At 42.9% G+C, this 17,301-nt stretch overlaps 2 protein-coding genes across 4 annotated transcripts; both read left to right on the top strand.

Moving 5' to 3' along the window:
- Positions 1–1,000: 1,000 nt before the first annotated feature.
- On the top strand, positions 1,001–7,132 carry hoxb2a (homeobox B2a). 3 transcript variants are annotated; one of them, XR_006957451.1, is made up of 3 exons: positions 1,001–2,297; positions 3,175–4,126; positions 5,793–7,132. XR_006957451.1 is itself a non-coding variant. In XM_047038489.1 (2 exons), the coding sequence occupies exons 1-2, from the start codon at positions 1,874–1,876 to the stop codon at positions 3,909–3,911; spliced, it is 1,161 nt and encodes a 386-aa protein (XP_046894445.1). In that variant the 5' UTR covers positions 1,001–1,873; the 3' UTR covers positions 3,912–4,416. The 3 variants fall into 3 exon arrangements, 1 of the variants encoding a protein (XP_046894445.1); XR_006957450.1 differs by having other exon boundaries at positions 5,734–7,132; XM_047038489.1 differs by lacking the exon at positions 5,793–7,132 and having other exon boundaries at positions 3,175–4,416.
- Positions 7,133–14,813: 7,681 nt separating this feature from the next.
- hoxb1a (homeobox B1a) lies at positions 14,814–16,881 on the top strand. The gene is made up of 2 exons (XM_047038507.1): positions 14,814–15,525; positions 16,543–16,881. Exons 1-2 carry the CDS (start codon positions 14,886–14,888, stop codon positions 16,860–16,862), a joined length of 960 nt encoding a protein of 319 aa, XP_046894463.1. The 5' UTR covers positions 14,814–14,885; the 3' UTR covers positions 16,863–16,881.
- The last annotated feature ends 420 nt before the right edge of the window (positions 16,882–17,301 follow it).

Genomic DNA, 17,301 nt, shown 5'->3' with positions numbered 1-17,301 from the left:
GGCCACTTTGCCAAACAGATAAGTTTATCTAGCCTATAATATAAAGACAAACAATATAGTCCACACTTTGAGAGAAATACTTCCCACTGTCCCAGTTTTTGCGTAGTCAGCTACTCCACCGAGAACAGGCCGTGTTTTAGCATGCCAGTGTGCCTGACCTCCTATACATACTGCAGGGGAAAGCTTGCAGGCAGCGGCCTACACACTGCATTGTGTTTCTCTTTAGATAGGCCCCTCGCCCACACACATTTCCCCCATTTTTGCCTTTAGACCAGAGAGCAAGAACAAATCCTTAATACATCCTGCAAATTAATTTAAAGCTAATCGTAAATTGTTGGGTGGTTAAGGGATTATTTGCCAACAGTAAACATGGTCTGACGTTATAGCCTGCGTATGGCTGAATCAAAATATATAGGCCCAAACAGAAAAATTTAGAGGGTAAAAAGACGATTTCTTTGTTGAGATCTTGAAGAAAAAGGAAGAATTCTTGAGGGTGGTTGCTGTCAAGCGCTTTGCCGGGGAAAAGATTGATCACCACAGTTCTTTTTTTTCTCTATAGGCTACTTGGTCTCCCAAAATATCTCTTCAGTTACAACACATTTTTTAAGTTACATAATTTACCAATGCATTTTCGACGCAACTTAGCCTTGTGCGGCTTTTAACTCAGCGCTGGAATTAATTCATAAAGGCCAAAGTCTTAAACCACAACGTCTGTTTTTTACAGTCAGGATTCCCAGTTGCAGCAGGCGACCTGGCTGTGAACTTTCGTCAGTCGGCTCAGTAAACAAGCTGTCCATTTTTTTACACCGAAAAACCTACCAGTGGAAAGCTTTGCAGACTGAATATTTCTAAGGGTAAACGCTCTCTCTCTCTCTCTCTCTCTCTCTCTCTCTCTCTCTCTCTCTCTCTCTCTCTCTCTCTCTCTCTCTCTCTCTCTCTCTCTCTCTCTCTCTCTCTCTCTCTCTCTCTCTCTCTCTCTCTCTCTCTCTCTCTCTCTCTCTCTCTCTCTCCCTCTCTTTCTCTCTCCTCACTCACTCACACACATACATTTACTACGCACACACACTTGTGTATGCTAACATTATCAATTGTAGGGCTACAATATAACGAAATTACACACTTACACACTGCTCTTCAATCTGCATCAGCCCTTTGTGATATTATAGCACGTTTCTCTGCTGCACCATGAATAGCTAACATTGGCTTTATGCTGGCTCGCTCACGAAAGAAAACCGTTCTTCGACATTAGCTGATCTTCTTATGAAGACATATCCCATGTAAGATGGGTTGGAAATGTATGTTTTTTTCTTCTTTTTTTACTTGAGGCGCCTCATCTCCTGTCAATCTTTTAAGATTAATGACCTACTCTTGTAAACACGAAGTTTGCCATATTGCAAGTGTGTCTTCGGCATTCACCTAATGTTACATAGTTACATCACCAGAATCGAAAATCTGTTCACCAGTCTCTATTGTTTGGCATAAGGGGCCTCGACAACATCCCACGCGACACAGCTAGGTGAGACACATGGCAACCGAGCCCTTTTTTATTATAATTATTACATACACCCCCTGCTAATACAAAACAACATGATATCCTACGATATATGAACATTTGCTCAAAATAATGCGTTCTTTAGCCACCAGGCCTCGGATTTCCATTGGCTGTTATTGGTCATGTGACCAGGAATTGGCTGCAATTTCGCCCATAGTCTTCAGTTTAGTAGACCAAGGTCCCCATACGCTAGTAATATCACCAATATACACAATTATTAAAGGCCGCAAATACGCCATTGCGGGGAGCTGATAATCACGCGTTTTTGTTATTATTTAGCTCATTTTGGTTTTGCGGTCCGCTTGCTGACCAGGAGACGATATGAATTTTGAATTTGAGAGGGAGATTGGGTTCATAAACAGCCAGCCTTCCCTTGCAGAGTGCCTGACGTCTTTTCCCGCTGTCCTGGAGTCATTTCAAACTTCATCAATCAAGGACTCGACAGTAATTCCTCCTCCTTTCGAGCACACCATCCCCAGCCTAAGCCCGTGCACAAGCAGCCAGGCGCGACCGAGGAGCCAAAAGAGAGCTTCCAATGGCCTGCAGCTTCGGACGCCGCAGTCACACCAGGGCCCTGCCCCGCCAGCGAGCGCTGCTGGCCCGCTGGCACACGAGTTCCCCTGGATGAAAGAGAAGAAATCCTCCAAGAAGTGCCCTAAATCTGCGAATACCACCCTTGCCTCTTCCTCTTCCCCCTCTCCCGCATCCTCCGGATATGCCACCGCAGGACTGGAATCCCCGACAGGTCGGTACATTAAGGAGAAACAAGCCTATCTATTAAAATTTAATTGTTTTCTTTTCCTGCATTGCATGTGTGAATGTAGCATCATGTGGGGACGGCTTTTAAACGGGATCGTTCAAAACCATTGCATGGGAAGGTTTTTAATGGGATATCATCATGATGTTACTGTTTTTATTTCCAGAACCATACTGTGATGCATTTATTTTCTGAAGCATGTTTCCCATTATGCTGGTGTGGTGTGTGCAGACAGGGACCTGCATTATGCTGCAGTGCTGCTTTGCATGAGCCATTTGAACTCATATTAATCATAATACTACTGCATCACACGCTATTCGGTTATATATCACTTTGGTATTCATACATGTATAAAACGAGCTGATATCTGCAACATCTCTAATCTGGTCATAAGATATATATTCTACTAAACCTTTACAATGCATCAAATGTGCCCAATCTGGTGCCTAAAATGTGGTTGTGTGTTGCCATTCTTGGATATAAAGTTGCATTTCAACAGATTTGAAATGTTGCCTTGGAATAGCGATTTAATCGCAGTCTGTGTCAGCACTGTCTTAATGATATATATTCATAACCATGTCTCGGGGCTGGGAGCCATGTTGGATGTCAGTATATAATGGCGAGGCAGTGCACAAAACAAAATATGGGGGCTTGGAGGAATAACGCGTCTCTGCTAACCTGATACAGGCAACATCAGAGAGCCACTGTACTGGAGTGGCTCAAAACAACTGTACAAGGGCTGTACTGGGGATATAGACATAGTTCATTTTTATGGGGGTTTTCAGCGGCGTGCCAAATGTGTCAGCGGATCGTTATAAGGTTGATAGTTTGGACTTATTTATGTTCAATGTCTGGGTTCTTGCAGACACACATGGCGGTCTGGACAACGGAAGCGGGTCCAGGAGGCTGAGGACTGCCTACACCAACACACAACTGCTCGAGCTGGAGAAGGAGTTCCACTTCAATAAATACCTCTGCCGGCCACGACGGGTGGAAATCGCTGCACTTTTGGATCTAACTGAGAGGCAGGTCAAAGTATGGTTCCAAAACCGGCGAATGAAGCACAAGCGGCAAACTACACACCACAGGGAAGGCCAAGAGGGTGACCCTGGAGGATTTGAACCCCTGGAAGGGGCCGATGCCTCTTCGCCTTACTCAAGCCAACCACTGGAAGCCTCTGGCTCGGGTGCGTCCGAGGGCGAGACGTGCAACTCTGCAGCCTCCACCTACACGAACAGCAGTGACAATAATCACCCCACGCCCGAGGATGACCAGCTGAGCCGCCAAGAGCCAGCATCAGTCTCCGATACAACCGTGCGGTCCCCCCCGTTCCCCCTAACGCCCACTACAGATAACCCCACAACAATGGGCGACGCCGGCGCATCTGGCCCAGATCATTCGTTTTCGGAACAGCGGGATGCCGCGTCCGCCTCTCTCTCCGATTTAAATTTCTTTTCGGCTGATTCCTGCCTCCAGATATCTGACGCTCTATCGCCCAGCCTGCAAAGCTCCCTCGACAGCCCTGTAGATTTCTCGGAGGAGGACTTTGACTTGTTCACGAGCACACTTTGTACTATAGATTTACAACATTTACAATTTTAGGACGACAAAAAGAACTTTAAGCAAACAATCGAATTAAGGAGACTGCCCATAGTGTTACAATAGTATGCATCTCGGCAACATTCCTGAATGTTCTTTTTTTGAAGATAGAACTTAACCTGAGACGTACGGATCGAATTATGTACTACTTCCTGGCAATATATTTTTGGTTTATGCACTCGAAATCCCATACGGACTTCCCTTTGTCCAAATTTCAGGTATTTATTGCAATTTTGTTGTCTGGCATCTATATAATTGACAGTATTTAAAATCTCCTTAATATTTCTGACTTGTTCAATGCAGCTCAATCGATAAATAATTCTCAGGAAATGTATCAAATCTATTGGATAGCTGGACTGCTTTTAGAAATTCTCTCTTCACTGGCAGCATCCGTGTTGACGAGTTTTAGAACTAGTTTATTTATTGAGATTCTTTAATAGTACAAATTTCAAATTATTTATTGTACATTATTTTCATAGTTGAAATAAAAAAAACATTTATAATGTGGCCTAAGTGTTGTTGATTGCTTTATGAAAAGACATTGAAAATGCTTTGCTTTTATTAATGCACATATTTGTAAGCTGGAAAGCTGATAAAAATGCAACAGTTTATGAGTCAGTGCCTCATATCCACATGCAACCGTTGACCCAATCTAACACAATTTAGAAATTGCATTACACAGATATTATTATAGCATATGTAATATTAATTGTAATATAAATATGGGTATAATTATTATGACATGTGTGTTTGTGTTACCATAGCCAATTACTTAATTTTTAGGTATGTTACAGACATGTGGCGTACAGGTTATGTCGATGGTTATGTTCATTTTCAGATGGGATTTAGAAGAAGATAAATGGCACGTTTGGCATATTTTGGTATTATTCAGTGTCACTATTTTACTTTGTATTTAACCAACAAGATATTCTACAATTTGTTGTTCACAAATGTTCTTGTTTGTAACTCTTCTTAGATTCTTATTCAAATACAAACCTATACCAAAGGCTATTACTAAATATTTAGGTTGAAACAAATAACGGAGGGTAAAGAACAGATCAAGCGCACACCGTTAGCCAATTTATTGTTTTCGTCCAGGCTAACTCCCTGCGTGGTGCATTAAGCCATAGGCCGGTCTAGCTCAGCTAACATTGTAGCCTAGCATGAGGTGCTGGGTGAGCTGGAGTCTGGCTGCTACCCTGCTGATGCAAAATGGCGCTGAGAACACAATGGGCGATATGAACAATAACGCGGCAGCCATTATAAGTCACTCGTCACTGTGGATATAGCATAATAAGCCACTACGCAACATTAAGGCTGACTAACTGACCAACATCAAAGACTTTCTCAAGGATTTCATTGTAATTTTTTAAATTATTATTATTATTATAAACAGGCTAACATACAATAATAATTTCCTAAATCTTTATGGTAAAAAACGTTATTGTAGGCCAATAGCCTATGCTTTTATTATTCCTATGATAATATAGCAGACACAAATGTGCAATATTTAAACCTTAAAGCTATTTATATCATTATGTGACTCAGTCAACAACCGTGCTCATCCATGTCCCTCTTGTAGTTTTATCTGTGTTGGAATAAGCTCTCTCTCCTTGTTACTGATTCCACCCTCCCCCATGCATGTTTGCCTTCAGCTGCTCAACAGCACAAACTGCCTTTATCTTCCTAAACCACCAGACACCAACTTATAATTATTGAATTCTGTATTGATGTCACCTTATTTTGATGGTATGGAAAAATCTGGGTTGGCCTGGGAAACATAGCCTAATCATTGCAATCTTGTCATGATATCCTTTTCTTGCAGCTACTTATTAGCACCATGTTCTTGACATCTCCACTACACTCTTCCTGTCTGATGTGCAGAGTGGATCAGAAGAACCGAAATGGCTCCCAGTGGGGGTCGGATCAGGTTTAAGGAGAGGAAACTAGGAATCAGAACCGGGTCACGGACCTTTGGAGTCACCAATCACCAGGGGGGCCACATGAAAAGCAATTCAGGGGTTCAGCCAAGGCCAGTTTGAGTGTGTCTCAGGGAGACTGCAAGACTGTGTCTGCGGTAGGCTGTGTGGATGTGTGCAAGGACACAACATATACCAACCAGAAGCAGTCAGCCTCCACTTCAGTCCCCAAAGAGACAGCGACAACCGATCGATGTTGCCCCCCAGGGGTCCCTATCTGGGGGGCCAGAGAGGAGCCTGACTACTGGGTCTGCATAGCAACCACTGACTGACTCACATGAATCAATTCAACATCCAAATGACCACCACAATGAATGGGGTCATTTTAGTTCACTGGTGTGTGTGTGTGTGTGAATATCCAGAAATGTTTTTGATATGAGGTAAGTGTGAAACTCAGCCACAAGTCTTGACTTGTACACTTTTTGTTTTATTAATTTATACAATCGTTACCGCATTCTATCTGAGACCATATCGCCAAACAACCGGAGGCGCAGGAGGGGATGAGGCGACTGTTTAGACAACAGAAGTCATGCCCACGGGGCACTCCTGGCTTTGTCAATACAGAAGTGGGAGGTGATGGTTGACGGATGTATGTGCTTGATCATTTAAGGTGTGGTGTCTGTGTCTTTGCTTATCTATCCATATTTGCTTTCCCTGGCCTCCTGCCAAGGCTATGAGAAGCCGGTTATCTGCCATGTTTCCTTCACAATCGGTAGCAATCAGGACATTTGTTTACTTCTTGTCATGAGTCATCTTTAGACTGCTTTTCCAAAGTGTTTGTCTTGGACGGTGGCAAAGGAGGATGGCAGAGCAGAAGGAGGGAGGTTTTGTGCCTGAAGAAAAATTTCACGGCACAGATTTTCCAGTATGACGTTTGCACAGTTATGTTTACTCATACAGTAAGTGCAGGATGGGAAATGATTTACCGCTCTAGCCAATCACATTTGAAACTGACGTTGCCTGTTTGCTGCAAGTCTTCTGTTTGGCTGAGTCAGATCACATGACCTAAAAGGGCTGGGCAAGAAACCAGGAAGTCCCACAAACACAGACAGACGATGTATCACAGTATAAACACAGAGAGCAATTTTTAAGGGTGTATCTATAAGTGACCGTTTTAAAATAAAATGTTACGTAAATTCTGTGTCTTATTGTAGACATATTGTATTGAAGGGAAATAGGGGGTGTCATGTTGTACAGTTTGTATGCTAAACAAAATGGGGAGAAAACGTAAACATTCCTTGTTTTTCCATCACATATTCATTAATATTATAATTTTTTATTACACAAGGTAAAATATGAAGATTATATTTTACAAGGAGGAGTGGTTATTATTGGAGTCAATAACAAATAGAGAATGAAACAATAACCATGAAGTAGTGAAAGGGAGAACAACAGGAACACATTTGTTACATTTTCTATATTCTCTGATTGTGCTGTGACATCATTGCGCTGAAAAGACAGGAAGTGAGCGATCTCTTTGCAGTTGGTTTGAAGGCCAAGAGGATGGTGTTGAAACACTTCAGGATGTTCCACATAACTATGGCTGCACATGTTTTGATGTTTGTGAAAACATTTCTTTGGGGCAACCATCAAACAACTACAAATTTGACGCAGTTTGCATTAGATAGATAGACTACTTTAGTGATCCCCAACAAGGAAATCAAAGTGTCTTCGCTGCCAGGTACATGACACAGTCACAATCCAATCACAAATTCAATAAAGATATACGAAAAATAAATAAAGAGAATCTTCATGTAAACAATCAATCCTATCATCTCATTTTCACAAACTGAATGTGAAAGAAAATGAACAAGTGCCTGTTAGAGACCATTATTTATATTATACAAAATGAACATTGTAGACGACGGCACAAACTGGAGCGCTACACGGCGATCTCTGGTGATGCCGTCCACAGATCTGGTGACGTGTTGTCAGACCAGGATCACAATCGTGGGTAGCTAATATTTTTGTAGCTGAGGTACTTTGATTTTCATTTTTCTTGCTTAACATCTAATACCACAGTACGTCAACTTGTCAGAAGAAAGCAGATGAAAGAAGCTGTAACCAAAGTCAGGTTAACCATGATTACAATACCTGTGGTTTGGACTGAGTTCCATGCGGCGTTACGTCCCAGTCGGGCCCCTCCTTGTGTTCCCAGGTGTCGATGTGGTGAGACAGCATTGGCTGACAGCCAGAGAACTTTTAGTCTTATCAGAGATGGTTCCTCACAGATAGGACCAATCTGATGTGGCAGTGAGTAGCCATCCAACATGACTGCCAAAACATGTCCTCGACCGGCAAACGCAGACGCCCTTGAAATCTCACAGGTAAGGAGACAGCTTAATGTGTTAAGTGTACTTTTGTCACACGTTTATGTGTGATTTATCTTTACACTTCACACAAATTGCTTATCTGACTTGACTGTGGTTGTCAGTTGCAACTACGGTGAGCTACGAGGGTTTTTGACCAGCGTAGAGATGGATTGGAACAGATTCTGGCCATCAGATCATGAAGAATGTTCTCTTGAACTAATAGCAGGGACTTGTTTTATCTTAGAATGAGTGATCCATGCTGTATGTGATGCAAAAGTATTCCCAGAGCGGCATTAGTGTGTGTGTGTGTGTGTGTGTGAATGTGTGTGGTCTCACCAACACATGGTCATGTCAAACAGTGCCACCCTTGTAGTGACCCAGGAGGGCCTTCTCAATCAGCAACTCATACAGGATGTGACATCATAGAACACAGTCCTTCACATGGGCTTGCAAACAGAGAACACCCTGCAGTCATGCCATCCGGCAACCACTCTCCTCTCCCAGACCTACACATTTATGAACATTTAAAAGAGCACGGGTTGGCATTAAGATGACGTTCCTGCGATTAACCACATCCTACTCGTTCTTTTTCGGTGCGTTCAACTGAGGATTTGGTTGGCCCCGAAACGGGATGTTGCAGAGCCCAGGGCCTTGAGTCTATCTTGGCCGTACTGCTTTGGAGTTAGAGATAACTGTAAGGCTCTGGAGCTCAAACAGAGCCCGGCACGGTAGATGACGACTACAGACTGTTCCTGTTTTCCCTCTCGTCTCTTGTTCCGGGACCAGCCCTGCACGGCGGAGCGGCTAATGTAATAGCGCTCCGACTCGGCAGTCGACAGGGAAATCTCTCCATCCCTGTCCACTATCACATTCCATGCTTTTCGGGAAGGACTGATGCCCGCTTCCAGGAATGTGGTAATGGGTCACGTGACTTTCTAAAAGCCTGAGCGCGCACAGTGTTCCCCTACATGCAGAGGAGGGATCCGATGACAAGGCTCTTAGAGCGTAGGCCGGCGACAATCCGCACACTTCACCAGTACAGCGATATGGAAGAGACAATGGTTTATCAAAATCAGTGGCTGTAGGTCTGAGAGGCAGGACGTGGTCTGTCCTCTCTCAGGAAGTGGGACTGAGCGACACTGGTTAACGCCGAGACTTGCCTGTTCAAGTCTCCCTGCAGCCTAGGAACACGGGTAAACAAGGAAGTAGGAATGCACTATGTGAGGCACCGTCTCGTTATCACAGGAATATACAGTGAGGTTCATTAAACATGGCATGAATTTGTCAGAGAGGATGCAACGACAGTTTGGGATGATTCCATGCTCGCTGCATGGAGAGGTTAAGAAGAGGTCAGTGGTTTTTACTGACAGTTAGAAACGACCATCTAAAAGGTTCTGCCACAATCCTAGTTTTCATCTACAGGCAGTTGTACTGTTAGAGGGGTCAGTTACATTAAACACGATTGTTGTTGTAGTTTTCTGGCATTAACAGGCAAAAGAGATGTTTATAATTATTCTGACTCACATTTAGGTGGGCCAGAAAGTGGTTAAAGCTATTTGTCACAGACCTCCCCCCCAGAACTGCCCCTACTATTAACACATAACTTTCTCTGATGTATCGACATAGTGTGTGATAGCAGACATTATGAAATGATAAACTATAGCTGTCAGCATTGACTCATGCTTGCTGCATGAAAAAATGATCTCAATGCTCTACCATTCGGACAACCAACATTAAGTCAATGCAAGCCATCGATTGCAAGAAATAAATAAGAAAGCTGAATGAATGGCTTAGTGCTTTTTTGCTTTTAACAGAGAATAAGAGACAGAGAGAGAGGGACAGACAGACAAAGGGAGAAAGAGAGAAACACAGCGGAAGAGAGAGAGAGAGACAGAAAGTATAGTGATCTTTTTAATACTATGTTGGGTGGCAGAAAGGCTGATTTGCATTTGTGGTCACAGGAAAAACATACACCATTCCACTCGGAACCCACAACAATAAATATGATTTTGTTTATTTATGGTTATGGAACAATCTTACATGGATGTTTGAGTCAAACATCCAGGCAAACATCAGATGTTTGCAAATGTTTCTCTCCTTGTTTTCTCACAGCCCTCCAGAGGTAGCTGGGCGTGGATCCCAATCCAGGCCCACAAGGGTCTGGCTGGCAACATCAATAGGCTTAGCCGCTCAACTCTCAAACATTTGTGTTTATGCTAACACAAATCACTGTGGGGTTTGCATACATATTTGCACAAAGCACTTACCAAATGTCAACTATATCTGGCAGAGGGGATTGTGAGAGCAGGGGTGGAGTAGAGGAAAAGGGTGATGATGCCATGTTGAGAGACAACCATAAGAGAGACAAGCTTGCCCTCAAACAGATGAAGCGCAGCCCTCGAATAAACGCTGCACCAAAAAAAATCTGAAAACGGTTATTTAATTGGTTAATTTCAACCCCAGTATTTATTACACATGTACATAACTTTCCGCACAGCTTTCTGTTTGAAAGCAAACGTGTATGAACGTTTCGGCATGCTGCTTCAGATTTCTACACAATGTAGAACACTTGTATTTGAGACAGTTGTACTACCAACGCACACCTAATTGATAGCCAATGAGAAAGGGAGTTGCAGCACTCAACAAACAAGCAAAGCAGGTTCATGCAGGGGGACGCGAGACCTAGCGCAACTAGCAAATCGTCATCACGCGTCAGGCACACGCTCCTAACGGGCGGGGTATATAGCAGGGATCCCAGCTCCTGCATTGCTAGTGCGACTCAAACTCTCTCGGCCTCCTGCGGCCTTCACCTCCCCGGCCTCCACCCTTTTGTCTGGTCTTCTTTTTCTTCTTTCTCAGGGGGAATGCGTCGCTGCTCTTTGCCCGGATGTCGAGGCGGTGTCTCAGGAGACGGTGTCTTCGTTGGGTGCGGCAGGGAGCCGCTGCGAGCACAACAATACGCCAAATCAAATATTACAATGATGTATTGTATCATATGGAATAAAGTATTGGTCAAAAAAACTACTCAGTCCTCCTGCCTGAAACAAAGAATAGTTAAGGAGGTCAGCAGTAGTAAATGAAAACTGCATTTTTAGCTGCATGATTAATTTGTCAAAATGCCAGTAACGAAGTTGTCTATGGCTGCACGCTGACCTCGAATAAACGCCGCCCTCGAATAAACGCCGCACCAATAATGAACTGCGTTTATTCGAAGAAATACGGTATTTAATGTTTATGGTTCTTGCCTGCTAAATGAGGTAGGAACTAAAAGCAGCAACTAGCTTTTAACGATTCATCAACGACTGGTTTGAAACCGTCGTTATCTTACGATGGATTTAACGTGCCGGGAGTAACCATGCTTTCGGGAAACGCATCTTCAAGATAACTTGACACTCACGATGATCGTATGACGCACGCAGGTTAGTGCTTCGGAAACCTAGGCTGCGTTTCCCTATAACGATTGATCTTAATTGTTAAGAGTTTGCTACCACTAAATTACGAACAAGCGTGATATTTTACGTGCGTTTTCCAAACATGCTTTTCAGAACGTTCGTCTGTCTCTTAAGAACTACTTAAGATGCTTCCCGGATGCGGAAATGGGATTGTTCTGTCGCAACTTCAAGACTTTTGTTAAATAAACTTTAACCAAAATAATTGAGTAAACAAAAAGTATTATTTACGGTCGGTACAAAAAAGCATTTAACCTATGGCTATACCATAATTATTATGATCGTTTTTAATCAATATCCTATGTGGTTAAAAATAGTTCACATGATGTAACCATGTTTAGCCTAGCAGGTGTCATGACTTTACAATCAGCCTGAGGCATTTATGAAATGCTTTTTTATGAAACTATTTGATTAAAGACATGTAAAGCCTAGTTATTGAAACATATCCACATTTCAGTTAAACTTTTTTTAAACCCTCCAAGTATGCTAGTACTTTTAAAAAGTTAAACAACAAAAAAACAACAACTAAATAACTAAATTTAAAAAATCAAAGATGTAAAATATAAATAATTCTCTTTTTTTCATCTCGAATTATCTTTACGCATCCATGTAGCCTTGTTTTTAGGGTTGGTCTGCTGGTGTCTCCACTGAGTCTCTTTGCTTGAGATGCACATTGCGAGCTACGACTGGACAGGAGCTCTCGTTAATCTACGAGCATTTTAAAGAGCTTCTTTAGCTACGATGGATTTAGGAAAAGGCCCGTAAAACTAAGATCCGTCTTACGCTGGATTCTACGATCAATTTAGGCTCACGATGCTTTTGGGAAACGCAGCCCTGGCCTAAACCCAGTCCGAAAAGGATAACATGGGTGCAAGTTTCCCAAAGCACTGCGTTGATCCACGTAAAACGCCAACTATAAATTAACGTTTTCTGTTTTCTTTGATTTGGCTGACTGCGAAAACTTTGTTTGTGAAATTGCACCCGCATCCTACCACTAGAGGGTTAGCGCAGTTGTGCTTTGAAACTAGCCTAATTATCATGTGCATGCCGTGCTATCCTGTATCTGTTTGCTAGCAGGATTCCCCAGAGTGGATTACATGTGGTAAATTGTAAAGAGGATGACAGTGATCAAAGGTTTCAATTCTAATCCCTACTCCACTTTGCATTTGAATTCGTCCTCAGATTCTCTTGTTACAGTTTGAAATGAGCTTCTGTTGCCTATGGTGATTTGACGAAAGCATTTGAAGCCTAACTGGCTACTGTCCTATCCTTCAAAAAAAGTTTGCTTTGTGATATTATGGCCGACCTTACGGAAATAATTTTACAATCAGATTTAAACAGAAAGTTTAATCAAATCATGGACTACTTGGTGAATAATGTCTACCGAAGGCCCATGAACCAACGGGTAATAAAAAATAACTATTCTGTCAAGGATTAAGCTACAGGATATAGGCTAAATGGTAAACATATTTTTTTGTGGCTCATACTTAAATCTTTCCACATTAAACTGATTGGGAAGACGCGGTAGTATTTTTCAAATTAGTATACACATTTCTTTATTTCAAACGTGAAGCAATTGGCTTTCTAGCATTTACAGCAATCGGTCAATCTAAAAATGCGCATCGACCTACATGACAATGTGCTTTTATCTGGAAAAGCATATTACCTATAGTTAAATTTAAATTACATTGTATGCACACCTGTCCTCCAAATTACAAAATGTATTATTTTGCAAAGGTTTTTAAAGATACGCGTGTATACAATACACCTAAAAGAGCTAAATAAAACAGTGAAATTTCTTTAGCAAGAAAAATCTTCTATTGAATGACACGTGGATATGTCAACTCCCCACAGAAGATAAGTAACCTTCATTTGAGAGGAGGCAGCTAAAAGCTTTGAGTACTCTTAAGATAGAAAAGATACCTTACCAGAACCAACAACAAACTAGTATAGGTCTGAACTTTTGGCCGCGCAACCACCCTTCTCCAAGCAGAGATGCGAGCCGAACAGTAAACATCCTGACAAGTTACAAATTACTGTGGGCGTCATATTGTTAACCTCTCTTGTCCAGCACGGAGTAATGAGCAAATATATTCTAGATTCCTCAGTCCCCATCCATTGCGCGTGGGCAGTTTCATGAAGAGGCAGAACTCCTTACCTTTTGTCACTACATTTAATAATTAGCCTTTCTGGTTTCCTCTTTTTGTCCACCCACGTTGACAGAAAGTTAAACAACTCAATCATTATATTTTCGATTTAGTTTAATGTTGATGGCCACCTTTTTCATTCAGTGTCACTAAGATTATGCCTCATTTTGTTTAAATTATGATCTGCCTAACATCAATAAAAACGTGAAGTCAGTTCAAAGTATGTCTCATTCAACAGAAAATGTAGCCTGTACAATGGCCTACTCTACTATTCATAGTAGATATCCTGACTTCCCTCGTGATGTGGGTTGCCAGAAGGCTTGCTGTCGGCCTAACCTAGTTTCTGTAACAGATCAGCTCATTAATTCAATTAGATTCCCCAATACAGATCCGGGACTGATCCAAAAAACATTACGTCAATTCAAGTGTTAAACGGATTCCATCCTCCCCAAAACTGATATGGGGCTCTCTACGATCCATGTTTATGCACAGGCCAAAAATATCTAATGATATTATGCAATACAATGAAAGAGCTAATATGAGTCCCGGACAGTCCCTACAGTAAGGCTAAGTAGCTTGATTCACTATGTGTGATACGAATATGCTGTTTCCAGAACATACCACCCCAGAAAGATATATGTTATCTCCAATACAACAAAAAAGAGAAAAGAGAGAAGCGAATGGGGGATGTAGCATTGTAGGAGAATATCCAAACTCTTTCTTTATTTCTCTGCCGGTCAGTAGAGCCTTTTTTCAGAGCGGCTTGACATGTACGTGCTGTTATCAGATTGATGGGCCGGTTTGATTGAAGTGGCTTTGTCATGCAAATGTCAGCTGCTTGATGGATGAGTGCGGTGCGCTGACAAACTTCTGGAGGTCCCCCTCACCATTGGCGCCGTGACGGCTCACGTCACCAGCAGCTGAGGTAAGAAAAGTGTTATAGGGAAAGACCTGGGTGACTTGATCCGCGAGCTGAGCTCTTTCCTTTTTTTCCTCGATACCTTCCGCATGACAAACGGCCGAGAGGTTGCAGGGTAAGGAGGATTCCCCTTGAAACGCATGCAGGCTGGCCCTCCATCATCAATTGCGCATGGACAATTCCAGAATGAACTCTTTCCTTGAGTACTCAATTTGTAACCGTGGGACGAACGCCTACTCACCCAAGTCTGGATATCACCACTTGGATCATGGTTTCCCGGCCTCCTTTCATACGGGCTCCACCACAGCAACTGACAGCTATAACGGTGATGGACGGCTTTATGTCGGAGGCAGCGCGCAGGTCGCAGCAACCCAACATCAGCACCAGAGCAGCAGTTACGCGCATCCCAATCACCAGTCCCAGACGCACCATGCCAATATGGGAATCCCCTATGGCGGCACTGGAAGCTCTGGGTATGGGACTCAAGCATGCGCGAACCCGGACTATGGACACCCTCAGTACTTCATAAACGAACAAGATGGGATGTACTATCAATCATCGGGCTTTTCCACCTCAAATGTAGGCCCCAACTACGGATCCCTTGCAGGGACGTACTGCGGAACCCAAGGGGCCGTTCCCGCGGCCCAGTACCAGCACATTGGCAGTGAGATACAAGACCACCAGCGGGGTTTTTTGCAGAGCACCTATGTTGACATTTCAGCCTCCCAGGAGAGGGAAAAGGACACGGAGCAAACTCCACAAGGCAAAACCTTCGACTGGATGAAAGTGAAGAGGAACCCCCCTAAAACAGGTGAGTTGTGGGGCCTCAAGAAAGCAATGCTCACAGTTGTATGAAAATGAACAACACAAGATCGGGGAAATGTATATTTTTTATTTGTGTTGAACCATCCAATCATGTCACCTGTTTCGGGTTGATTCTTCGATTATAGAGCCTAATGTTTGATCTACGCAAAGGCATTCACTCACGGTTCGTTTTGGTCAGGAGAGCATAGACATTTAGGGAATGCCAGCCTTGCCTATCTTGGTTTATCTCTGATCCATAACACACCGGGAGTTTGGGGGGCTGGATTCTAGGTCAGTGTGATATCTCTGTCCAGACACGGCTCTGGTGACTCCGGCTGCGTGCATGCCTGACATGTTATTTTCTCCCCCGTCTGCTCGCTTGCTAATGCATCTAGCAGACGTGCTTTCATACGCCCTAGGAAGTGGCCCAACGCTGTTATCTGAAACGACCCCAAGGTTCTCATTTGGCTTCATTCGTTTTTGTTGGCCCCTATTGTGTTCCACGGGCCTTTCCTTCCTCGCTTATGCCCGTTTGGAAGTTGTGCATAGATCTACGTCTCAAACTTCTCTCGGGTGAGACCAGCCCCAGTAGGCTAGGGTCATAAAACATGCATCCATAAGAGTGCCAAAGGGAATATGGTTTTATATGTATCGTGTGCATTTATATCTCTATACGCGGTTTGACTTTATTTTCACTGTGGGCTATGAGAAGCGCAGGAGATTGAGTCTTTAAACTAGCATCTGAATAATATTTGAAGTGTATTTATGTAAGGGATTTGTGTCCAAATTGCTTCTCGGTCTCATTGTCTCATTGTCTCATTGACGTTTTTTGATCACTATAGTTTTTGCACGATTTATGATGCTTTCTGCATTGTCCCTCTTTGTAATATATATTCCACCAATTTGAAAACGAAACTGAAATGTGAAATGTAAAATTCATGCTATTTTTTTCAGAATTAAGAACCATTCCTTAATATCAACTATCAAACACCATCTAATTAACCATCCTTCTCGTTTTTCACAGTCAAAGTTACAGACTATGGAATGGGACCCCAGAACACAATTCGCACCAACTTCACAACCAAACAGCTAACTGAGCTCGAGAAGGAATTCCACTTCAGCAAGTACCTCACGCGAGCAAGGCGCGTGGAGATTGCTGCCACTCTCGAGTTAAACGAGACCCAGGTGAAGATCTGGTTCCAGAACCGCCGGATGAAGCAGAAGAAGCGCGAGAAAGAAGGCCTTGCCCCGGCTTCAGCCACAGGCTCCTCCAAAGACCTGGATGACAACTCTGACCATTCCTCCTCCACGTCACCAGGCATGTCCCCTAACTCGGAAACATGATGGAGATAATTTACAAAAACTCAAGGCACTGAAATGCCACGAATGGGGGAGGGGGAAAATGTATTCACCAGCAAAATATTCCTCCCGTATTATCGAATTGACTATTCCACTGTTTATGCGAAATGTCTGTAACTGATGCCTATTTAAACATCTTCGATGTAATTTAAACTCAAATAATTAGCCTATATGCACACTCAGAAGACAAAAGGAAGCGGCTATGCACAACGTTTTTTTATGATCAAACTAGACATTTGTTTTCACAATCTGGATATACAGGGTCTTCAGTCTCAATGCCTCTTAGGGGGGATGCACTTTTGGATGTTTACAAATCTCAAAGCGAGCCTTATAATACCGACAGGGAGCCTCTTGGCAAAACATTGTGATATTGTTGGACTTGCTTTTATTTTGTAGTAGTTTTGTAAGTTGTATGCGGTTGTTT

This window comes from Hypomesus transpacificus, chromosome 17, assembly GCF_021917145.1.
Source record: "Hypomesus transpacificus isolate Combined female chromosome 17, fHypTra1, whole genome shotgun sequence".
Taxonomy (NCBI): domain Eukaryota; kingdom Metazoa; phylum Chordata; class Actinopteri; order Osmeriformes; family Osmeridae; genus Hypomesus; species Hypomesus transpacificus.
The sequence above is the reverse complement of the archived record's forward strand: the minus strand, read 5'-3'. Positions and strand labels throughout refer to the sequence as shown.